Below are 22,830 nucleotides of genomic sequence, written 5' to 3' on the forward strand. Positions count from 1 at the left end.
GAGGAGACGGGTGGCGGCAAGCAGGCAGGCAGCTCCTCTCTTGCGAGACTTCCGCCACACTGCCAGGGGAAGCCAGAGGTGGTGGTGGCAGTGGCTGAGGAGGCGGCCTGAGGGAGGAGGAAGAGGAGGGGATGGGGACGCAGAAAGGTGGCGCTTCAATGGCTGCCGCAGCGCCGCAACCACCTCATGCCGGGCTCGCAGGCGGCGTGGGCGAGTCTCTCTCCTTCCCTCCCTCCCTCTCGGGCAGGGAAGGGCCGATGGAACTCCTCACGCCAGGACGATGGCAGCCCCAACGTGCTGCTTAGCATACCCTCCAACCAGTGCAGCATCTTAATGTAGTGATTTCCCCCTCTGCATCCCTTTCATAACTTATTTTTATAAATCATTTGTCCATCCATAGTTCAAATTTTTACTACAAGTTTTCTGTCAATCCTACCAATGTATGTAACTCTTTACAATAGCTTTTCAAATAAATTATAAACTTTCCCCATTCTTTATTAAAGAGGTCCTCTTCCTGCTTTCTAATTCTGCCTGTAAGCTTTGCCATCTCGACGTCGTTCATCAGTTTTGTCTGTCACTCTTCTTTGGTCGGAGTTGTAGACCCTTAGGATGATCTAGTCCAACCCCCTGCAAAACACAGTCAGTCGCAGCCAAAGCAGCATGGCTCCATGAGTTCTGGATTTCTGTATAAGCTAAGCAAAATCCCTTATTTGGGGGCTGATCACTTATTTTCGAGGCTGCTGGTCCCTTATTTTCAAATCTCTAAGTTGACAGCTATGGGCAATACTGGACAGCCTCATTTGCCCCTCATGTGACTGTGAAAGAAGTGGAGTCACCCTCATTTAATGGTAATGCAAATTTGTGGGGCGAGCAGGCAATTGGTGGTGGTGGGAGAGCTGGCAGGCAAGTGAGCAATTGGCGGTGGGGTGAATGGGTGATTAGCGACGGCGGTCAGGCCATCAGTGGCAGTGATCTCGGTGAGTGGGGGTTGGGTTAGGCTTCTTCCCTGGGGGCTGCCATTTTCCACCCGGACTACTCGCTTGCTCCCTCAGGCCTCAGCCTTGCCTGCCTCCCAGGGTGCCTCCTCCTCCAGCGAGTGGCTCCATGGTGGCGGTGGGGCCTGTGGGGGCTCTGGCCTGGGCCCGGAGGCCACTGAGGGGAGGAGAAGGAGGACAGATGCACCTCACATGGTTGCCGGAAGCAACAGTGCCACAGCCGCTGCTTCCTTTTGTAACAGTGGCGCTGCTCGGCTAGTGACTATCCAAAAGGAAAAGCCCAGACATTTTTCAATTTTTAAAAAATCTGCCCAGGTGGTGATTTCACCTTTAGAATCCTGGGCATGTTCGGGGAAATCTGGATGTATGGCAACCCTAACCTGGAGACCACAAAGAACAAGAATATCTACCTTAAAATAACTTTATTAAAACAACAACAACCACCTAATAAGAGCAAACTGTTCTGTAGAACTTGGATAGGAGACCAAGCAGGCACACAGGTCACCTGGCCACAGTCTTCCCTACTGTGGGTGAGATGTGTTGTATAGTTCTATTTATTATTTCTACATTTACATATGCATAAGTAAGCAGCTGCACATTTTATGCAAATCAACTCCCTCTTTTATCCTTGTTCTGCTAATAACGCATAAGTAGCCACCCAACCCACCTGTCTCTGTATATTAGGATATTTTCTGGTAGCTTTTTCTAGTAAATAGTTGCCATTGTCTTGTCTCAACAGATTTTGGAGACATCTCCTTGACAGATTTTTTTGGAGACATTTAGTGTGAGTTGATAAAGAGTTGCCATTAATTAGGTTTGATTTCCTTCATATATCTAAAGAAGGTAAATCCAGAGGTGTTCAGATCTTTTACTAGTTGATTTATATCCTGCTTGTCCATTGATTTGCAGCCTTTATAAAATGCAATGGATTCATTAAAATGATACACGGGGGGGGGGGGGGACTAGCTCAGACAGAGCAAAAACAGAGGCATCTGATTTTATTTTTACCTGCTTCCCTCCCACAATCTCCTTCTAATACTTCATTTTCTGCCAGTCTACATGAGAATCCACCCTCCCTGTCCTGCAACAAATATTTCCTTTCTCTTCATATCATTTCTTCTTAATCATATTGGAAAGGGAATGCAGAGCTAATTTGTAATAAGCAAACCTACTGATATGATCGTTCCCTAGGTAAAGGTAAAGGGACCCCTGACCATTAGGTCCAGTCGTGGCCGACTCTGGGGTTGCGGCACTCATCTCGCTTTTTTGGCCAAGGGAGCCGGCGTACAGCTTCCGGGTCATGTGGCCAGCATGACTAAGCCACTTCTGGCGAACCAGAGCAGTGCATGGAAACGCCATTTACCTTCCCGCCGGAGTGGTACCTATTTATCTACTTGCACTTTGACGTGTTTTTGAACTGCTAGGTTGACAGGAGCAGGGACCGAGCAATGGGAGCTCACCCCGTCGTGGGGATTCGAACCGTCGACCTTCTGATCAGCAAGCCCTAGGCTCTGTGGTTTAACCCACAGCGCCACCCGAGTCCCTTACTGATTGTTCCCTACCCATGTTCAAACTTTAATGTGATACTAATATACTTATTTCACATAAGGATAGCAAGCCTTAATTTCACATAATCAAAACTCTTGTTCTGTACATCATGGTCTCATGTTCTTTCCTATCACAATCATTTCTATACATTCCCTTTCCCTAAATTACTCCCAAATGAAATTTCAGGTGTTTACGAAACTGGGTTAAGCAATCATGTTGATCAAGGAATAGTTAAGTAACAGAGACCAGCGCGTAGGAACAAGTGGGCTGTTCTCTCAAAGGAGAGATATTGAAAGTGGAGTCCCGCAAGAATCATTACTGGGACTTGTGCTTTTTAACTTGCTCATAAATGTTCTAGAGTTAGAGGTGAGAGTGAGGCAGCCAAGTTTACTGGTGATAGTAAATAGTTTGTGGCAGGTGAAACAAAAAGGAATTGTGAAGAGCTCTCAAATAAGCTTTTGTGTGCATGCACAGGTATCTGAAGAAGTGTGCTTATACCAAGAACAAGCTTAGTTGGTCTCTAAGGTGTTACTGGACAATTTTTTAAATTTTTTTTTATATATTTCGACTAATTTTTCATTGTTTTCATTTTGGTTAACCTATCATCACATTTGTCAAAGAAAATCGGCTTAGCCTGCTTACTCTTTGCTGAGAGCATAAGAAGGTGGTTATTAAGCCTGAGCTTCTGATCAAGCCAAGAGCCTAATTTCATCCCAATTGTGGCATCCAATGTATGTGTCTACCCCAGCCCACTTGGCCTTCCCTCAGGAAAGACTGGGTAAATCAGGAGCTTTGGGTGCCACTGCCCAAAGGTGTCCAATAGCACATGCTCCCCTCCACAGCACCTTTCCCTTCAAGCTCCAACCATCTTGCAAAATCAAAAAACACTGTGTGCCTCTCCAGCCCATTGCTGGAGACAGGACTGGTGGTGAAGTTGCCTCCTAGTGCCTCTGATTTAATGTTCCATTTCAAAGATGCAGCATGAGGTCAAGGACAGGACGCTGCCCCTTGGGACAGGAGCATGTTCTGAAGGCCACAAGAGGGGCGCGCGCAGAAAGGCGGGGAGAGTAGAAGAGAGAGAGAAAGTGTGACTACATTTATTTTTGCTCTGGCTCCATCCAACATCAGCTCCAGTCCCTGATTGAATTTATCAGTTTCAATTTACTAAACTGAGGCTGTGTACACACCTTGTGTTCAAAGCACACAAACTCTTCAGGAATCCCAATGCTGGGAATTTTAGCTCTATAAGAAGTAAACTACAGTTCTCAGGATACTGGTATGTGTGTGTCTTTGTGCACCTATGCACGCTTTAAAAGCACTTAAAATGTATGATGTGTTTGCAGTCTGAATGCAAATGATATTGGAATGCAAATGAGCGTTCTTGGAGTAATTCATGTTCACAGAAATATAATTTCCTAGCGTCATGTATAAATTTGGACAATCAGCATTACATTTTTGCCATGGTTGTGACACAGTCCTGATGCTTTTTAATGTTAACAATGACCTCCCAAAAATCAAAGCACTTCATTAATTATTCAGTAGTCAACATGCCTTGGATATGTTCCATTGAGTAAATGAGCACAGAGCAAAATGGTTTCTTGATCTGCAGTGGATGATTGAATCAATATATTAGGGGCCCCCAGCCTTTTGGTATCTGGGGGAATTCACCACTTTGCCCCTCTCTGTGTGTCCTGCTCTTCCTGGGTTCTTGGAGACTAAACTACCACAGGTGTGCTGGCAGTACATAGGACACTCACCACTCACAGAGCCTGGCTGAGCCTGGCAGTGTGGGAAATATACTCTGAAGTGCATAGCAATGGTGTGCCTTCACATCATTTACAGGAACCATGTTGTTCTCATTTTGATTCTGATTTGAAAAGCATTCCTCTTCAGGTGTTCACAATCCAGCAACATTACCATCTGGGTGGGAAGGGATGAGTATGCAAGCTCCACTCCATGCATTACTGATTTAGCCAGCTTCCACTTCCAAAATGGGACTCTGGTGTTGTAACCCTAGAATTCACAGGATGCACAGGAGAGCCTTGGCCAAGAGAGAGAGAAAAGGCTTCTCACTTTCCACAACTGCAGTTACTATTAACTCTAAAACTCAATTAATGCATATTGTCAACTCTAATATTAGGTCTAAGGTTCTTGCTGCTATTAACAACAAACACTACTGATATGAACTCTTATTTACATGCATATTAAAGGAGCAAGTAGGAAACAGCTCTTAAACTGTAGATGGGCCAGTCACTGAATGCACGTAGTAACTTTGTTCCTTGTCATATGCAATTCTCTTAGTGAAGAAAGATCTGTTGACATACGAGGAACAAAGTTCCTTGTTTATTTTGTCATCTAGTCCAGCCCCCTAAACGAAAGCATCCATAATAGATGGCCTTCCAACCTCTGCCTGAAATCCTCCAAGGAAGGAGAGTCCACAACCTCCCGAGGGAGATCGTCATGATGAGAAAGAAGATACTACAGTTCAACACCAGGATAGACCGTGACTGAATGTTAACCTTATATCTCTGATCTCTTATACCATTTCTTCTCCTGAGGCCCTTGAATATTTCATAGTAAACTACAATAGGCACAAGCAGCGTGTCTCCTTCTTGCAAAATTGTTGCACTGAAGTTGGCCAGAAAGATGAGTAGAAAGATTAACAGAGAAGCATTTTTCAAGTTGGTAGTTAAACAGTGGAAACATGGTTCCCACTTGCATTGTCCATACACAAATCTATGCACCATTTTCCATGACCCCTCCACTTTCACAGGTGAAGTGGGTGGTGAGCAAAGGTAGAGTATTTTTGGTGGGGGCCCCCAGCCTTGGAATGCCCTCAACAAGGGTGTTCACCCAGTGCAACTCTGAAATCTTTGCAGCACCAGGTGAAGCGTTTTTTCATTTGACCGAGTCTTTAGATTTGCGGACTTACTGTATTCTGTGTGTTGGTTTTGTGTTGGTTTTATTGCTACATGATGATGTTATGATTTGACTGCATTTTCTCTCAGATCCTTGAGACTGACGAATGTCCTGTTAAATTATATGAATGAAATTCACTTCCTCAACCCTTCCTCTGGATATTTTTTACTTACTCCAACACCATCAACCCAGGCCAACATGGGCTGTGCTCAGGAATGATAGTCTGAGTTGCCACATGTGTGCTAGATCCTTGTCCTTCCTGGCTCACTAAATAGACCAGTGGGAGACTAGCCAAGTGCCTCCTGAGTGCTTCTGAGTGCTGAGTTCCAGCCTTAAGAAGGCAGTTGTAATACCTTTATTGAAAAAGCTCTTCCTGAATTGTGCCATATTGTATAATTATGTGCCAGCTTCCAATATTCCATTTCTGGGCAAGGTAAAGGAGCATGAGGTGGCATCTCAGCTCCAGGAGATCATTGGTTTCCAATCAGCTAAGTACTGCACACCCCACAATTTTTCAAAAGCCATGGACCCTCTACTTTGAAAATTTTGGTATCTTTATGGTAGTTTTTGTTATGTGAATGGTGCTACAGACCCCTTGGGTGGGTTATGTGGACCCCTTGGGGTCCATGGACCACCAGTTGGGAACCACTGATCTAGATCCATTTCCATTCATTTTCAGGCCCGATTATTGAACAGAGATGGCTTTGGTTACCTTTGTGGATGACTTAGCCAGGAATTGGACAGGGTGAGTGTGTTCCTGTTGGCTCTGCTGGACCTCTCAGCAGCCTTTGATTACCATTGGCCATGGTATCCTTCTGGTCCACCTTGCTGGGATAGGACTTGGAGGAACTGTTTCACAGTGGCTCTGTTTCCTTCTGGAGGAGCAAACCCAGAAGGTGGTGCTAGGTGACTCCTGTTCAACACCTTGGCCATTGGCCTGTGGGGTCCCTTGGGGTGTTGTTTTGTCCCACGTACTAGTTAATGTTTACACGAAACCACTGGGGAAAGTCATTGGGAGTTTTGGGGTTCAGTGTCACCAGTATGCTGATAACGTCCAGCTTTATTTACCCTTTTCATCTAAATCCAAAGGAGCTGTCTTGGTTCCAAACTGGTGTCTGTAATCAATAATGGACTGGATAAGAGCAAACTAATTGAAATTTAATCCATATGAGTTAGTCAGAAGCCAAATTAGGAAATAGGAATTCAGCCTGTGGTGGATGGGCTAACACTACCCATGAAGAAGTAGGTTCATAGTTTGGATGTGCTCCTTGATTCAGCTCTGAGTCTGGATGCCCAGGTTTCTGCAATTTCCAGGAATGCATTGCATAGTTATAACTAGGGCACAAGTGGTGCCCATTCCTGGAAATATCTGATCTAGACACAGCAGCACACACCTTAGTTACATCCTGTTCAGATTATTGTAACACACTGTATGTGCGAAAGACTTTTTAATTCCAGCAAGCTTTTCGCAGCGGACTCGTTTTAAGGATAGGACTTTTAAATAGTGCTGTATTCTTTTCCTATCTGCATTTTAATATACAGAGGTACCTCGGTTTTCGAACGTAATCTGTTCTGGAAGACCGTACAACTTCTGAAACGTTCAAAAAACGAGGTGCAAAGGGCCGCCTGCAATTTCCATTGAGAAAATTGGGGGGGGGGAGGACTCCGCAGAAGCCATTCAACTTCCAAAAATCATTCGAGAATGGAAGCAATTACTTCCAGGTTTTCGGCATTTGAAAACTGAAACATTTGGCTTCCAAGATGCTTGAAAACCGAGGTACCACTATATCTGTTTTTTAATATACTGTTATTTTGTTTAACTTCTATTCTCATTTAATTACTTTTTAAAACTATTATCTTCTATATGTTTCTAGCCTTCTGTATGTTATCTGTGTTGTTTTAATTTATGTAAGTCGTCTTGAGTCCTGGTCTGAGAAAAAGGTGGGATATAAGTAAATAAATAAATATAGCAACAAAAATTCTGTTAGCCACAGCAAGCCACTTGTTCTCCATTCCATTTAAAAATATCCCCTTCCTGGGCAACATCCCCTTCCTGGCCCATGATGCGGGGTGAGGCAGTCGCCTCAGGCGGTTGCCCCCTGGTGGTGGATCTGTCCGCTGCCACCAACCCACCATGACACACATGCCCATCCACCTACTGCCACTGCCTCTCTGGTGGGGCATACCATTTTCATTTTGGCCCAGGACAGCAAAACATCCTGGACCAGCCTTGCAGGGCAACATGTTAGACAGGATAGTTCTTAGCTGTCAGATGACACTGCTTTTCTAGATAAATTTATTTCTTTAGATTCAGTTTTGGAACAGAAACTACTTTTGTTGCCATGTTTTTTCCAACAGAGACGGCAGGTAATGTGTCCCTTTCGTTCTTAGACATCTTAGTAGCATTTATCACTGTGGCATCCACCTGGAGACACTGTCTGAGTTGGGGGTTGGAAATATTGCGTGGCAGTGCTTCTGCTGTTACCTAACTGATTCCAGTTAGCCTAGGGCTTGCCGATCAAAAGGCTGGTTGTTCTAATCCCCACGACGGGGTGAGCTCCCGTCACTGCTCCTGCCAACCTAGCAGTTCGAAAGCACGTCAAAGTGCAAGTAGATAAATAGGTACTGCTCCGGTGGGACGGTAAACGGTGTTTCTGTGCACTGCTCTGGTTCACCAGAAGCGGCTTAGTCATGCTGGCCACATGATCCGGAAGCTGTATGCCGGCTCCCTCGGATGATGCTCCCTCAGATGAGCACCGCAACCCCAGTCGCCTGCGACTGGACCTAACGGTCAGGGGCCCCTTTACCTTTAACTGATTCCAGAATGTGTATCTGGAGGCAGTGGCAGACTTTAGGCTCTCTAATTTCAACAGTACTCTATGTGATGCTAAAATTCAGTGTATGCCCCTGCCTCTTGAATTCTGTTCTATAGCATTGTTGTGACACCCCCTGCAGCCCAGTATCCAGTGTGGCCAAACCAGTCAGCTGGAGAATTATCCTTCTACCCCATGGAGATTACAGTGTGGGATTTCAGAGAGTTGTGCTTTGTCCCTCCCCCATCTATTTCATAGTTACTTGAAATCACTGGGAGAGGCCCTCTGGGTGTGTGCAGATGATATCCAGTTTAGTATCATGATCAGGTGAGGCATTCTGAACCAGTGCCAGGACTTGGCAATAGACTGGATGAGGGCCAATAAAGTAAGACAGAAGTATTGCTGGTTGGAAGCTTGTCTACCCAGTTAGGTGGTGTTCAGCCTGCTTTGAATGGGGGCTCTCTCTCTCTCTTAAAGGAGTAGGCTTGTAGCTTGGGGGTACACCTAAATCTAGTATTGTTGCTTGAGGCTCAGGTGGCTCAGAGCACCTTTTATCACATTAGCTATAATTTCCCATTTGCATTGTATGTGGACCTGCCTTTGAAACTGATCCTGAACGGGGGGGGGGGGGTATGCTGATGGCAGGGTTTGATAAATACAATCATACCATACCAGCACTTTGCCATTTGCACTGGCTCCCTGATTATTTATAATTCAAATTGAATGTGCTGAGTTTAAAAAAAAAAAAATTGTAATGTCCTAAATAGCTTTGAGCCAGGCTACTTGAAGGATTGCCTTCTCACATGCAAAGATTTGTACTCCAGACTGTAACTGTGTAGGACTTGAACACTGTTTCTATATACAGTGGTACCTCGGTTTAAGAACAGTCTGGTTTAAGAATGATTCGGTTTACAAACTCCACAAAACCAGAAATAGTGTCCCGGTTTGAGAATTTTACCTCGGTCTAAGAACAGAAACCAAACGGTGGAAGGGCACTGGTGACGGGAGGCCTCATTAGGGAAAGCGCACCTCAGTTTAAGAACAGTTTTGGTTTAAGAACGGACTTCCGGAACAGATTAAGTTCGTAAACCAAGGTACCACTGTATGTTTCTGTTGATTTTTAAAAATTGTTACATAACTTCAGGATGCTTTACACAAAGCAATGTAAAAACCAAACAAACCTTTCCCCAGAGTCCCTTCTTCAGCAGCTCCCAAGGCAAGCAGTGATCAGGGATAGGACCTTCCTTGTGGTGCCACCCCACTGGTAGAATGCCCTCTCCAGAGACGCTTTCCTGGTGCCCACCCTGTTATCTTTTAGGTGAATACTTTTTGTTCTACTGGGCTCTTTTAATTCTACTGGGCTCTTTTAATTACATCTATTCTCCTTGCTGCTTTCAAAGTGTTTCTAGTTTCTATGTTTGTGCTGCTTGAAGCTGTTTTGATTTGTTTATATTTAATTGGATGCATTTTCATCAGGGCTGACCTACGTATGAGGCATGGTGAGGAAACCTCCTCAGGCAGCAGAATCCACAGGGACAGCAGATCCTGATGTAGATCTAGGTCTTCACTCGCCCTTGCTTCCCTGTCAAGGCAAGGTGACATTATTGTGGTTCACCTCAGGGGGCAAAGTGTCCTGGGCTAGCCCTGATTTCCATCCTTTAAATGTTGTGTTGTTAATAGTCTGTAAGCCATCCACAGAACCTGGCTATATGGTGGATACAAGTGGATTTTCACTCACACAATGGGACTTCCCTTTCTCCTCTCCCAACCCTCTGCGGAAGATTTTCAAGGCACACAAGAGGACGCAGCTGGAGAGGGAGGGGTAGTTCTGTTGCACATACAGAAGTCCACTGTGCAAATGTAACTGCAGCACTGGCTACAATCCATCAGGTTTATAGAAAAGAAGGAAAAATAAAATTGGAAGTGGTGAATGGGAAAGCAGCATCTTTTCATGAATGCATTTACATGGCCCTCTCTTTCAAAGGGCTACAACTGGAGCAATTTTCAATTCAAAGAGAGCTGATGATATCCAACTAACTCTTACTCTGAATATACCCATTCACTTCAGTGGGTCTACTCTGACTATGATTAGCATTGGCTATCATCCAACATGTATTTCTTAGAGAAACACAAGCAGGTACAGAATGTCGCTTTTGCACTCCACACAGCTAGGCTCTTCAAGCACCACAATCAGTGCTTCCCTCCTCCTGCTTCTACAAATTATGCTAAACGCCTCAAAATTTGAACACATTTTAACAGGCTTAAGTTGGTGGACCACTTCCAGCATTTGGCATTTCTTTTTGTTATACATTCTAGGACAAGTCGTTTAAACCCATTAAACTCACTTGCAAGAGCATGCCCACCCAGGCAGAGGTCCGAAAAGCTGCTGTTGCTGCTGGTCTAAGAGAACAGTGTAGACATTATTTGGAGGATTTCCTGCTGCTGACTCTTGCAGCACCCATACTTTTGTCCCCAAAGCTGCACTGTTGACAGTCAAACTTCATCGCAAGGAACTTAGGCTAGATTTTTCAATTTAAAAAATCTGTAACTGCTCTCACTCAGAACAGCACACACATGAAAACTAATGTGTGTATATTTGCAGTGAAATGTCATCGTATATTTTGGCACTGGCCAACGAGATAAATCTTATCTGCATTAACTAAATCTTATCTCATTAACTAAATGTTTTTTTATTACCTGCATAATAGTAAGTCTTTGAAAATTCAGGTATTTATTTTCAAAAGGGTGTTTCTTTTCTTATACCAGCTGCAGCTAACAGAGGAAATTATTATACAATAGCTATAGGGTGGCATTTGAGGTCATGGAAAAATGATAACACATACAGTGATACCTTGGGCTACATACGCTTCAGGTTACAGACTCCGCTAACCCAGAAATATTACCTCGGGTTAAGAACTTTGCTTCAGGATGAGAACAGAAATCATGCAGCGGCGGCACAGCTGCAGCAGGAGGCCCCATTAGCTAAAGTGGTGCTTCAGGTTAAGAACAGTTTCAGGTTAAGAACAGACCTCCAGAATGAATTAAGTTCTTAACCCGAGGTACCACTGTATTATATAAGAGAGGTAAATGCTTTATCTGACCGGAGGTACAGGGAAGTTTGTTTGTTTGTTTTTCATAGGGTGCAAATGTAAGAAAGCAAAATATTTTTGAAAGGTGGTGATAATGATGATTAATTACATTTTCTTTTAAACCTTGAACCCAAACCGATATTACATGTGAAATCCAATGTCCTTCTCCTCCTTGTACCCCAGCACATCCAAACCTGCTCCAGAGGCTCTAGAAATTTAGATTTATATCCAGACTAGAGATTTAGGGGCACAACATGTTTAATAATTAATGATAACATAAGGATAATATGGCAGATGATCTAGGTGAAAAGGGACAGGGAACATCAATACTGAAATGAATTTATCCAATATTTTTATTAGCAATTTAGACAACAGAAACAGATGCTGGTAACAAGTTAGGAGGCATCATCAATATACACCACGACATAAAAGATGCTGGACCAGAGGCCAGAACTAAGCCTTGCTTGGAGTGCAGATGAAGGGGAGAAACATCTTACAAATTTGTATTGGGGCTAAATAAATTATGCTTGGGCACTAATTGGAGGCTGAAATTTAAAAGTGTGCAGTGTTTGCATCATTTTTCTTGGAGACCCAATAGTAGACAGGTGGTCTCTGTGTCGGAGACTAAGTAGAGAGAGGCAAGCAATGAGCTCTTATTCTATCACTGCTACACATAAAAATTGGCAAAGGAAGTACATTGGTTTCAATAGCTCTACACTGAGTGTAACTTGGTCCACATCTGCGCTATATATTTAAAGCAGTATTTTACCACTTTAAAGAGTCATGACTTCCCCTTTGGAGCACAAAGTTTGTTATGGGCGCTGATAGTAGTTAGGAAACTTCTATTCCCCTCATAGAGCTACAGTTTTTAGAGTGGTTTAAAAATCAATTCCTCTAAGCCTCTTTCTATGGAACTCTGTGAATTGACTCCTAACTACTTTCAGCACCCTTAACAAACTACAGTTCCCAGGACTCTTTGGGAGAAGCCATGATTCTTTAAAGTGGCATGGTACTGCTTTAAATATATAGTGCAAATTGGGCTTAACATTGGATATCACCAGTGCTTTTTCTGGGGGTACTCAAGGGTACTGGCAACTTTATCCTCCTCTCCCCCCCCCCCATGTTAAAAGTGTGGCACTTACTGTAACAACTTCATTATGAGTACTGGCACCTTTTTTTCTTTCAGAAAATCACTGGATAACACGCAGTGTATTTGTAGCACATATAAGTGAAGTATTGTTGTGAAATGCAAGAAAATATTAATAATGCTGAGGTCAGCTTAAACAAATGAAAGAGATACAGTGGTACCTCAGGTTAAGTTCTTAATTCGTTCCGGAGGTCCGTACTTAACCTGAAACTGTTCTTAACCTGAAGTACCACTTTCGCTAATGGGGCCTCCTGCTGCTGCCGTGCCGCCGGAGCCCGATTTCTGTTCTCATCCTGAAGCAAAGTTCTTAACCTGAAGCACTATTTCTGGGTTAGCGGAGTCTTTAACCTGAAGCGTATGTAACCTGAAGTGTATGTAACCCGAGGTACTACTGTAATGCAAAAATATGATTCTGTTACAAAAGAAGGTTAGGCTTATTTAATAACAGAGGGCATAGTCCATTTCACAACCAAGCAGTGGCGTAGCGTGGGTTGTCAGCACCCGGGGCAAGGCAAGTAATTTGTGCCCCCTAACCCGTGGATTTGCGCCCCTAACCCGTGGATTTGCGCCCCCTAACCCTAACCCCCAAATGTTGCGCCCGGTGCGGCTGGCCCCCCCGCACCCCCCACGCTACGCCACTGCAACCAAGCTTTTAGTGTCAGTTTTTATTGCCATAATGTTGGCACACCGAAATATTTATTTTATTTTATACCTTCCATTAACAAAAAGACAGTGAAAATAAAAAGGTCTTTGACTAGCACCAAAAAGGCAACAACACAGGTGACATGGGAGCTGTCTGTGGAGTGTATTCTGCAATTGAGCACCACCATTGAAAAGGCTCTTTCCTTAGCAGCCATCCAGAGCCCACATCACCTCACACCATTTTGTAGCAATACTTGAAGAAGGAGCTGCTCATCTAGACCATGGGTAGGCAAACTAAGGCCCAGGGGCCAGATCCGGCCCAATCACCTTCTAAATCCAGCCCGCGGATGTTCCGGGAATCATAATAATAAGATAATAATAATTTATTATTTACCCCGCCCATCTGGCTGGGTTTCCCCAGCCACTCTGGGCGGCTTCCAATAGAACACTAAAATACAATAACCTATTAAACATTAAACATCAGTGTGTTTTTACATGAGTAGAATGTGTGCCACAAGGTCTGAGGGACAGTGGACGGGCCCCCTGCTGAAAAAGTTTGCTGACCCCTGATCTAGACAAACACCTCCCAAAATAATGCACTAGAAAAAAAATCTTATAAATCACACACTCACCTATGTATATATAATGTAAGGGTCTGAGTCCTTTGTTTCCCAAATTCCAAAGCTCTAGCAGCAGAAAATGAACTAGAAAGGGAAGTGAGAGAGATGAAATAGCTTGGGAGGTGGTATTATAGAATTAATCAGTGGTGCTGTCAGGATTGGCCTTGGAACCAAAGTCCAGGGCCAAGCCCTGACCCTGACCCTTACCTGACAACAGCAAATGATGGAGACAGCAACAGCCAAACCCTACACGAGCGTTTGGTCCAGCATAGGCATGCCAGGGCATGGTTAGTCACTGCAACAACCTTTTTTAAAAAGAAGAAGTTTATAGTTAAAGGGAGTGGCTGGCAAAGCAAGTATGCATTTCATTATTTCTGCTTCTAAAAACACGTCATCTTTTTTTTTACAACAAAATACAGTAGCACTTATTTACCATCAGCGCAGCAGAAACAAATCCTGTTTTACGCCTGACACCATGATGGTCCCGTGACTGAAATTTAAAATGCAAAACTGCATATGCTTACAGTCTGGCTGGATCTAGACACATGATGCAAGAAGCATCTCTGTTTAAAGCTTTGCAAATTTAAACAGGGAAAACAGGTAGAGAAAAACGGGACTCCACGTCGCCATTTGGCGGCACAATGTTATATCGCACACACCACGCATATCAATCGCTTTTTCTTTCCCAATCTTGCAGAGTCCATCCAAGTATCTTTTTATTAAAGCGGGGGTGTAAATCAGCAGTTGTAAAACATGACGGAGGAAGGAGATGAAATATGCGTGCTCCACGTGGCTGTCGAAAAGGAGGGTGGGCATAAGATCATTAAGTCAGGGGTCTGAAATTATAGCTTCATCAACCACATGCCAACTCTCGGGGCGGTAACTGGGTGCTGTGTATTGAGTCAAAGGATTTTATATCTGTATTATTATTGTCTGTAATTGCATTAGGGTAAAGTAACTGCCTTTTGGTTTGAAAGGGTACAGCTACTATTGGTTCATTTAAGCTGCTGTATTTGGATCCTCTGTCTTATTGGTTTCCTCCAAAAGGCAGGACTGTGATTGCCTGATATTGTTCCCTCCAAAATGTATCCTTTCTAGCTAGTTCCCTGTCCCTATAAATGTAGCTTTCCCCTCCTCAGTCTTCAGTCTTGTTTGCCTTAATAAATAAGTGTTACTGGAGAACTGTCTCCAGCATATTATGTCAAGAGAGCTGAAATCACAAACCCCACGTCACAACACTGGGCAACAAAAAAAGTGCCATTATAGCTCTTCCAAAAGGCATCCAAGAGGCAGCGCTCTCTTGATGGGTGTGGCTCTTCAAGGCGCCTCCGGAGACACCGAAGCCGGCGCCCAGTAGCCAATGGGCTCCCCGGAGAGCGCGGGAAGCCAATCAGATCAGGGGAGCGTCCCTGCGGGAAGGCGCTGGGCAAAGCACGTTTATGATCTATCTCCTCACCTTCGAGCGAGTTTCTCGCTGACAGCGGCGCTGCGCGGACGTCGGAATTCCCACCAGGAGATCCGTGGCTGTCGCGGGGATCGCAGCGGGCAGAGAGAAGGCCGGGAGAGAATGGCTCCTCCGCTGCAGGAGACCGCGTCGGGAGTGGGGTCGGGAGCGGGAGTTGAGGAGAAGAGGGCCAACGGGGGCGGCGAGGTCCGTTCCCGCCGCTTCTTCACCTGGGAGGAGATCCAGCAGCGCTCGGGGCGGATCAAGCCCGAGCGGTGGCTGGTGATCGACAGGAAAGTCTACGACATCAGCAGCTTCCACCGGCGGCACCCGGGAGGCTCCCGGGTGATCAGCCACTATGCCGGGCAAGACGCCACGGTGAGAGTGGTGTGCGGGTTGTGCTCTTCCTCATCGGGGGGGTTGCAGGTCGCGGCGGGGAAGCCCTCGTAGCCCTGGATTACCAAATGCGCAAGGCGGAGATGCGGATTACCAGTCGCTCTTCCCTGGGACCGGCAACTTTTGGGATGGTTCTAGAACGGAGTTATCCTGGTGAATGACACGGGATGCGCGTAGAGGTCGTGTGAACGATTCAGCGTGGCAATAGTTGGCCCCCCTGCCCTGACGGTTTCTTCCTGGCGCTCTCCTAGCTGGTGCTTCCCTCCTCAGGAGGGGATGGTAGTCTCAAAACTCCCTGTCAATATCCTTTTGCTGCGTCTTTGTCTTTTATTTCATGCTTGCTAATTAGCGGTTACTATTAAGGCGCCGCAAGCCTAGCATAATGAGTTCCATATCGTGTAGGCTTATCTCGGTCCAGCGGAAACGAGCAGGCACTGCACAGGCCTTTCTTGTGCTAGGCCTGCCTGGGAGCCCAGGGCCTTTCCACCATGCAGGCCTAGCAGCGCCCACTGCTGCCCCCCCCCCCCCAAGGTAAGGTGCTGTCCCCATGTTCACCTTTGGTCAGTCTTCACTGGGCCACTAAGGCTGGGGGCATCCTCTTCCAGGGCCCCTGTGGGGCAGTGTGAGGGGGCGCCTATTTTGGGGGCAGGAGGGGGCAGCTCAGAGACCAGGCGCAGCAGCAGTGGCTGCCCAGAGGACTCCCAAGGAGAGTGGAGAGGGGGCTGAGGGAAGACTCCACAAGGGAGGGTGTTTGAAAAATTGTGAGAGGCTGCCAGCTCTGCAGGCAAGGGGTGACATAACTGGGCTCCTGAGCCCCACAGGGGTGCTACAGAAAGAAGGTAGTTGGTCAAGTCAAGGGAGTCGTGGACTCAAAAAGGTTGAAAACCTGTTCATGTTGGCATTGAGTTACCTATAAATAAATAGTTTTCTTCTCACCAAATATATGCAGATTCACTGTCAGCTTCCCTGAGTCCTACATAAAATATGTTAATCCAGCCTTGCAAATATGCCCACCACATTTACTCATCATGCAAATATTTCTAGCCCACCAGTCTGTGTGTGTGTGTGTGTTAGTTATATGTGATCCCAAAGAGAAAAACTAACTTTTATAACAACTCTTGGGTTGTGTGGAGGTGTGTGTGTGTGTGTGTGTGTATTAGTTTTCATTTATATACATTTCAGTTAGTTGTTTTACAATAGTTGTAACATTTAAAACCTCGATTTCCTTCCTCCTCTTTCTGTGGTTCCTTAAATTTATTTTCATCATTTCCTGCATATTCTAAATTAACTTATTCTTTTATTCTTTTATTTTAATTATATATTCTTTCGAAACTGCAGGTTATTTCAATAATCCTGCCAATGTCTTTATCTGTTTACAATTTGTTTTTAAACATTCAATAAACTATTTCTGTCCTTTTACAAAAAGTTTGTTATTTTGATTTCTTATTCTTCTGGCAAGTTTCGCCATTTCTGCATAGTCCTGCATGGAGATAATTTTAATTTACCATAGATAATAAAGCAAATATTTAAAAGCCTGGTTTCTTGCTTATGTGCTGATTGTTGTGGAAGGAGGCATGCGGCCACACATATAAGAAATGGGCGTAGCATATATACATGTGCATACAGGAGATGTTCCATCATCGCACTAGTGGTGAGAAGGATGCTAATAAATAAAGAAATGGGTTGTGAATGAATGACCATATATGTGTAGTAGAAAAGATGTGACTCTTTACTGTTAAGCATTTAAGAAGTGTATATGTACACACAGAGCAGAGAGATCAATGGAATGGAAAAGAAGACCCATCTTCAGACCCATAGATGCAAAGTGGGAAGTCAAGAAAAGATTAAATACTTTTGTCTAGTATAGTATATGAGACCTGTCTTAGGCTGGAGATACGTCGTGTCTGTGATATAAAGGGGAGGGATTTAAGAGTTGTTTCATCACTACAAAATTCCTACATAGAATTTTATGTTGAAAAGAATGCACAAGACAGGCCCCCTCCCCCCCATGCGCAGCTGTTGAGAAACGTTGAATGAAAAGTAGTGGAGAAAAGAAACAGATACTGGACCTGGAAGTAACACAGGCCATGTTACCTTACACACTAGCATGAAAACAACAGATATGAATGTAGATGAGGTGCACAGCCAACACTCCTTCAACCCTCAAATGAAAATGGGTGCAAATAAGCTGTGTAGTACATGCAGCAAATTCTTTGTTTTGAGGCTACTTTTCATCTCTCACTTCTGCCTAGATGTATGCTTGCCTTTCATTCCATCCCAATTTTATGCTTTTTCCCCTTTCTCTCCCAGGATGCATTCACAGCATTCCACCTTCATAGGGATTATGTAAGCAAGTTCTTGAATCCCTTGCTGATAGGAGAATTGGCACCAGATCAACCTAGCTCTGAGTCCAGCAAAAATGTAAGTTGGGCATGGGAAACAATTTATATGTCATCATTTTTTTACCTTTACACTGGAAGAAAGCAGGGAAATCAGAATTTCATTCTACATTGCATATATATGGTGCACATAATATTGCACCACTAAAGAGTGGTTTATGTTCTGTTGTCAGCAGAGGGGACGCATCTCATCTGCATTTCAAAACAGGAAAGCTAAGACTACATTGTGATTGAGAGCTCATCCACACTTCTGGTTGGTCCATGACTCCTAGGGTATGGGTCCAAGTGGTTTTTCTTTTGTCCTGCTGCTTTACTGTTGAATTGGAGCAAACATCAGTTGGGTATTCTGTGGATTGACGTTTGTTCTGATTCAGCTGTAAACAGCGGAATTTAAGAAAAACCTCTCTGACCTGTGTCTAGAAGTCATGGACCAAACGGAAGAAGTAATGGGACAAATGGAAGTATGAATGAGCCTTCAGACAGTATGGCAAACACCCGAAATAAATAATATTTCCTGTTTTCTCCTTTAACTAGGCTTACAGTCCATTCCTATCCCTTATTATGTAATGCAGGTGTCAGGGAACCTTTGGTCAAAGCATAACTTGTGAATTACAATTACAGTGGTACCTCGGGTTAAGAACTTAATTCGTTCTGGAGGTCCATTCTTAACCTGAAACTGTTCTTAACCTGAAGCACCACTTTAGCTAATGGGGCCTCCTGCTGCTGCTGCGCCAATTTCTGTTCTCATCCTGAAGCAAAGTTCTTAACCCGAGTTACTATTTCTTGCTTTCTTGAGTGTGTAACCTGAAGCGTCTGTAACCTGAGGTACCACTGTATTGCAGGGCTACAAATCCCATCATCCCCAGCAAGAATGGCCAATGGTCAGGGATAATGGGAATTGCACTCCAGCAACATATCGTAGATTCCCTGCTGACCCACAGAAGAAAGAAAATTAATATGTTTAGATCTCTTATTGAACAAACTCGTCTGTGAACTAAAATTCACAAGAGAATCTTCCTTGTTGCACTTTACTACATAAGCTGTAAAAAAAAGGTAAAGGACCCCTGGACAGTTAAGACAGCTTTCCGGGTCATGTGGCCAGCATAACTAAACTACTTCTGGCACGACGGGGCACCATGACGGAAGCCAGAGCACATGGAAACGCCATGAACTGCTAGGTTGGCAGAAGCTGGGACAGAGCAATGTGAGCTCACCCTGTTGCGCAGATTCAAATTGCTGCTCTTCTGATCAGCAAACTCACAGGCTCAGTGGTTTAGACCACAGTGCCTCCGCGTCCCTACATACATACATAAGCTGTATGTTGTTGGGCTTATTGGCCCTACAGAAGTGTATCACGATGTTCCTTTTGATTTAATCTCTGAGGAAGCATACGCAGGATTTCATCTGGTTTAAGAATAATTGATTCTCCCCAGGGAATTTTAGGAAAAGGGAGTAGGGATCTTTAACTTAAAAGAGAACTCCCAGGAGCCTCATCAGATCTTGGGATTCTTTGGTGAACACAATGGCAATAAAAGTAGTACACCATCCAAGTTAATTTGTAGTGGAGAGGCCTGCAAAGGATTTCACTGTGTGCCTTCTTGCATGACACTTTATTTTCATGCAGTAATGCTGTGTATGTTTAGAAGTATTCCAGTTGGCTATAGTGCCCCAAAGCTTTAGTATAAGAAACTCAGATATATAAAATAACTTGACAGAATCATGAGGATGGGTTAGCCTTGCAAATAAGTCCACAGAAGTTACTTGCCTGCAGAAATTTTTATTGCCCAGCTGCCTGCACTTCCCTCAGTCGCTTTTTGCCTTCTGTTATCCAACACTTTTCAAAGTTTGTTTGCTACACTTAGGGTATAACTAACTAACTAACTAACTAACTAACTAACTAACTAACTAACATTGATTTGGGGCTACAATGGCCAAGCCCAAAGTTGTGGCCACCTTACAATCTGGATGCAGACAAGCAAGCATTTCCATAAATCAGCAAAGGCATTTTCCACCCCTGCACCCTCCTTTCCTTTCCAGGAGGCAAGGCAGAGGTGAGAATTCCAGCCTTGGCTGATAATGGGTGAAGGGGTTCAGTTCCACCTAGCAGCTGCTGCAGGAGTCTCCCTCTCTTCTCAACTTCTCTGTTCTGCAGGAAAGAGGCTGGGGAGCCTGTGGGCTTCAGCTCATGTTGATAGTGAACCCCTGCCACTCTGCCGAACAGTAGCTGTATCTGCCTCCTCACTTCCTTTTCCTGAGAGAAAGGGAGATTGTGGGGGGTGGTATACTTCCAGCCCCTCACCCTCAGCTTTCCTCCAAAACCTGGATCTGGTGAGGATGCGGGAATCACTGTGGATCTGCCAGAATGACGCTTGCCCATCTCTGCAGCTTGAATCCTCGGAAGAAGGCTCGTCAGAGAGCAGTACCACGGTTCATACAGATAGCGTAATTGTCAAAGACTGGTTGGTAAATGGTGATCTAAAGAATGGGAATGAACTTCTGGAAACACTACAGTTGTAACAGGGAGACTACATGGGCTCCCCAGCCATATATTTCTTTGAAGGCTTATAATCATTCATGCTGAGAAGGCAAGAAGACTTTTAATGCCATAAACAGTGGCATAACCGAGCCTTTGCACAGGACAGATGACAGTTTGTGGTCTCTCTTCACTGCCACAACTCAGTGTGCACAGCTGGAAGCTTATCCCTGTGCCACAGGAATCACCGGAGGATTTAGTGATGCAGCTAGTACTGTGGAGAGCAAGTATGGGGGACTTGTGGTCCTCCAAACGTTTTTGGACTCTTAACTCCCACCAGCCCTAGCCAGTGTGGCCCAATGGATGATGGGAGTTGGAGCCCAATAACACCTGTAAGTGGCTGGCGCTCTTTCTCCCTGTTTTCATTTGATGCATTCCGATGTTACTTCTGTGTGTGTGTCTGGAACAACTGGTTGCCATTCTTTGTTTCCCCACAGAAATTGCTAGTGGAAGATTTCCGGGAGCTGCGGTCCACTGTTGAGAAGATGGGACTTCTGAAGCCCAACACGCTTTTCTTCTTCCTGATGTTCCTTCAAATCATAGTGCTGGATGCTGCTGCCTGGTTTACCATCTGGTACTTTGGATCATCCTCAGTGCCATTCTTTGTGGGCGTTGCACTGTTTACCACTGCTCAGGTAGAATGTCTGAGACACCATTCCATCTTCAAAACTGTTTTCTTCCTACACATTATTATTTCAAAAATACCATGGGGTTCATGAAACCAGAACACAGTCCAATGCAGCTAGCTCTTCACAGCACACTTGGGTTTGGGGTTGTTTGTTTGTTACCACAAAAACCAAAGCTATTTCCTTGTGCTACATTATAAAGTACTTGTGGAACTTTGGAAAGTCTCTAGAGAACTTTGCTGTTTGAAAATCCATATTCAGACAGGGTAGTTTATCCATGCACTTATAGTTTAATAGCATCACCAAGAATCAGACACAAAATCTGTTTTCAGTTTCATGGGTCAACCCTGGTAAATATGGGGGTGTTGTTGTTTCTGCATGGGCATAATCTTAGTAAAGAAGGAAAAGCCTTCTAGACCCTTCTAGCACCTATTACATCCCCTTATGCCAGCTTCTTTGACCTAGGGAGTCAAACTCTTTCAACAAACTGAAAGACGCAAACTGAAAGACTTAGAGCCTATTGTGTAAGGCAGGGGTGAGGAATCTGTGACCCTCCAGATGTGGTTTGATTCAGCTCCCATCAGCCCCAGGGATGATGGGAGTTGTTATCCAGAAGCATCTGGAAGGCCACAGGTTTCTCAGCCCTGGTACAGGGAGAGATGTTGGGCAGGTCAGAAGTCACACACAAACCACCTGCACCATGCTTTTTTTGAAGAGGCAAGTGCCATGTTAATCTGGCAATATTCAGCCTTCAACAAATCCACTTGCCATAGCAAGCAAAGCATGTTTCCACTGCTTTGTGTCCTTCTTTTTAAAGACAGGTGATTTATGGACTTGAATCTTTCAAGAAAAATAGTCTGTGAGCCCCTAAAAGCTTTTATGGAGCTGTGGCATTGGATTGTGATTAATGGATATATTTAAATAGCATGATTGAATATACTTACACTAGTTTAGAAAGGGATCATGGGGCATGGGCTGTAATATTAGGGTTAAAGAGGTCGGGAATTAATGCTGGAGCCTGTTGTGACTGCTTTACTGGTTGCTGATAGGGAGAATAATATTTGTGTGTGTGGTTTGGTCCTTGTATTTTTAAACTGCTATGTGAAGAACAAATATATTAATCACATTAATTGATTCAATTTGCGTATTACCTTTAATCATTCAAAAGGGCATCCCCAATTAGTCGAGAAATGCTTTGTCCTAGTTCAGATCAGCATCAGCATCATATAGACAATCTTCAGGCCTGTTAGCTCCATCCTCTGCTTTTCTGGTACAGCTGCAAGTTGGAAATAAGCTTTTAACTAAGCTTCGTTTAGTGTTGTGTTCATGCCAGGATAAACTGTGGTTAGTCTGAACTATGGTTACCTGAAACAAGCCTGACTCCAACCATAGTTTATGAAGTTGGCTTGTTTCAAAATCATAGTTAATAACAGACACTACACTGAAGTGCCATTAATTGAAAACAGAAGTAAAATCATTCAGTCTCATCTTTGTGGCCATGCCAGAGGAGGAGAGGGGAGAGAAGCAAGTAAGCCCATGGCTTGGGAAGTAATCCTTAACGACATCTTAGCATTACATCCAAATCAGGCCATAGTGTTTCCCAGCTAATTGGGGATTGCATTTGAGATAATTAAAGCCTGCAATCTTATGTAAAAAATA

At 44.3% G+C, this 22,830-nt stretch overlaps 1 protein-coding gene and 1 long non-coding RNA gene across 2 annotated transcripts in view; one reads left to right on the forward strand and one right to left on the reverse strand.

Moving 5' to 3' along the window:
* Positions 1–395: 395 nt before the first annotated feature.
* Positions 396–10,163, reverse strand: LOC308593607. Its single transcript, XR_014011023.1, has 2 exons — positions 9,763–10,163; positions 396–627 (listed from the first exon to the last, which is right to left on the reverse strand). It is a non-coding gene; the product is annotated as an uncharacterized lncRNA (long non-coding RNA).
* Positions 10,164–15,118: 4,955 nt separating this feature from the next.
* Positions 15,119–22,830, forward strand: part of LOC308593508 (acyl-CoA (8-3)-desaturase-like) — a 29,872-nt gene continuing 22,160 nt past the window's right edge. The window contains exons 1-3 of the mRNA XM_081205943.1: positions 15,119–15,595; positions 17,924–18,034; positions 20,983–21,180. Of these exons, the coding sequence (XP_081062069.1) occupies positions 15,134–15,595; positions 17,924–18,034; positions 20,983–21,180 (771 nt within the window). The 5' untranslated portion in view covers positions 15,119–15,133. The remainder of the gene's footprint in view (positions 15,596–17,923; positions 18,035–20,982; positions 21,181–22,830) is intronic.

This window comes from Podarcis bocagei (genome assembly GCF_964188305.1).
Source record: "Podarcis bocagei genome assembly, chromosome: 1".
Lineage (NCBI taxonomy): Eukaryota > Metazoa > Chordata > Lepidosauria > Squamata > Lacertidae > Podarcis > Podarcis bocagei.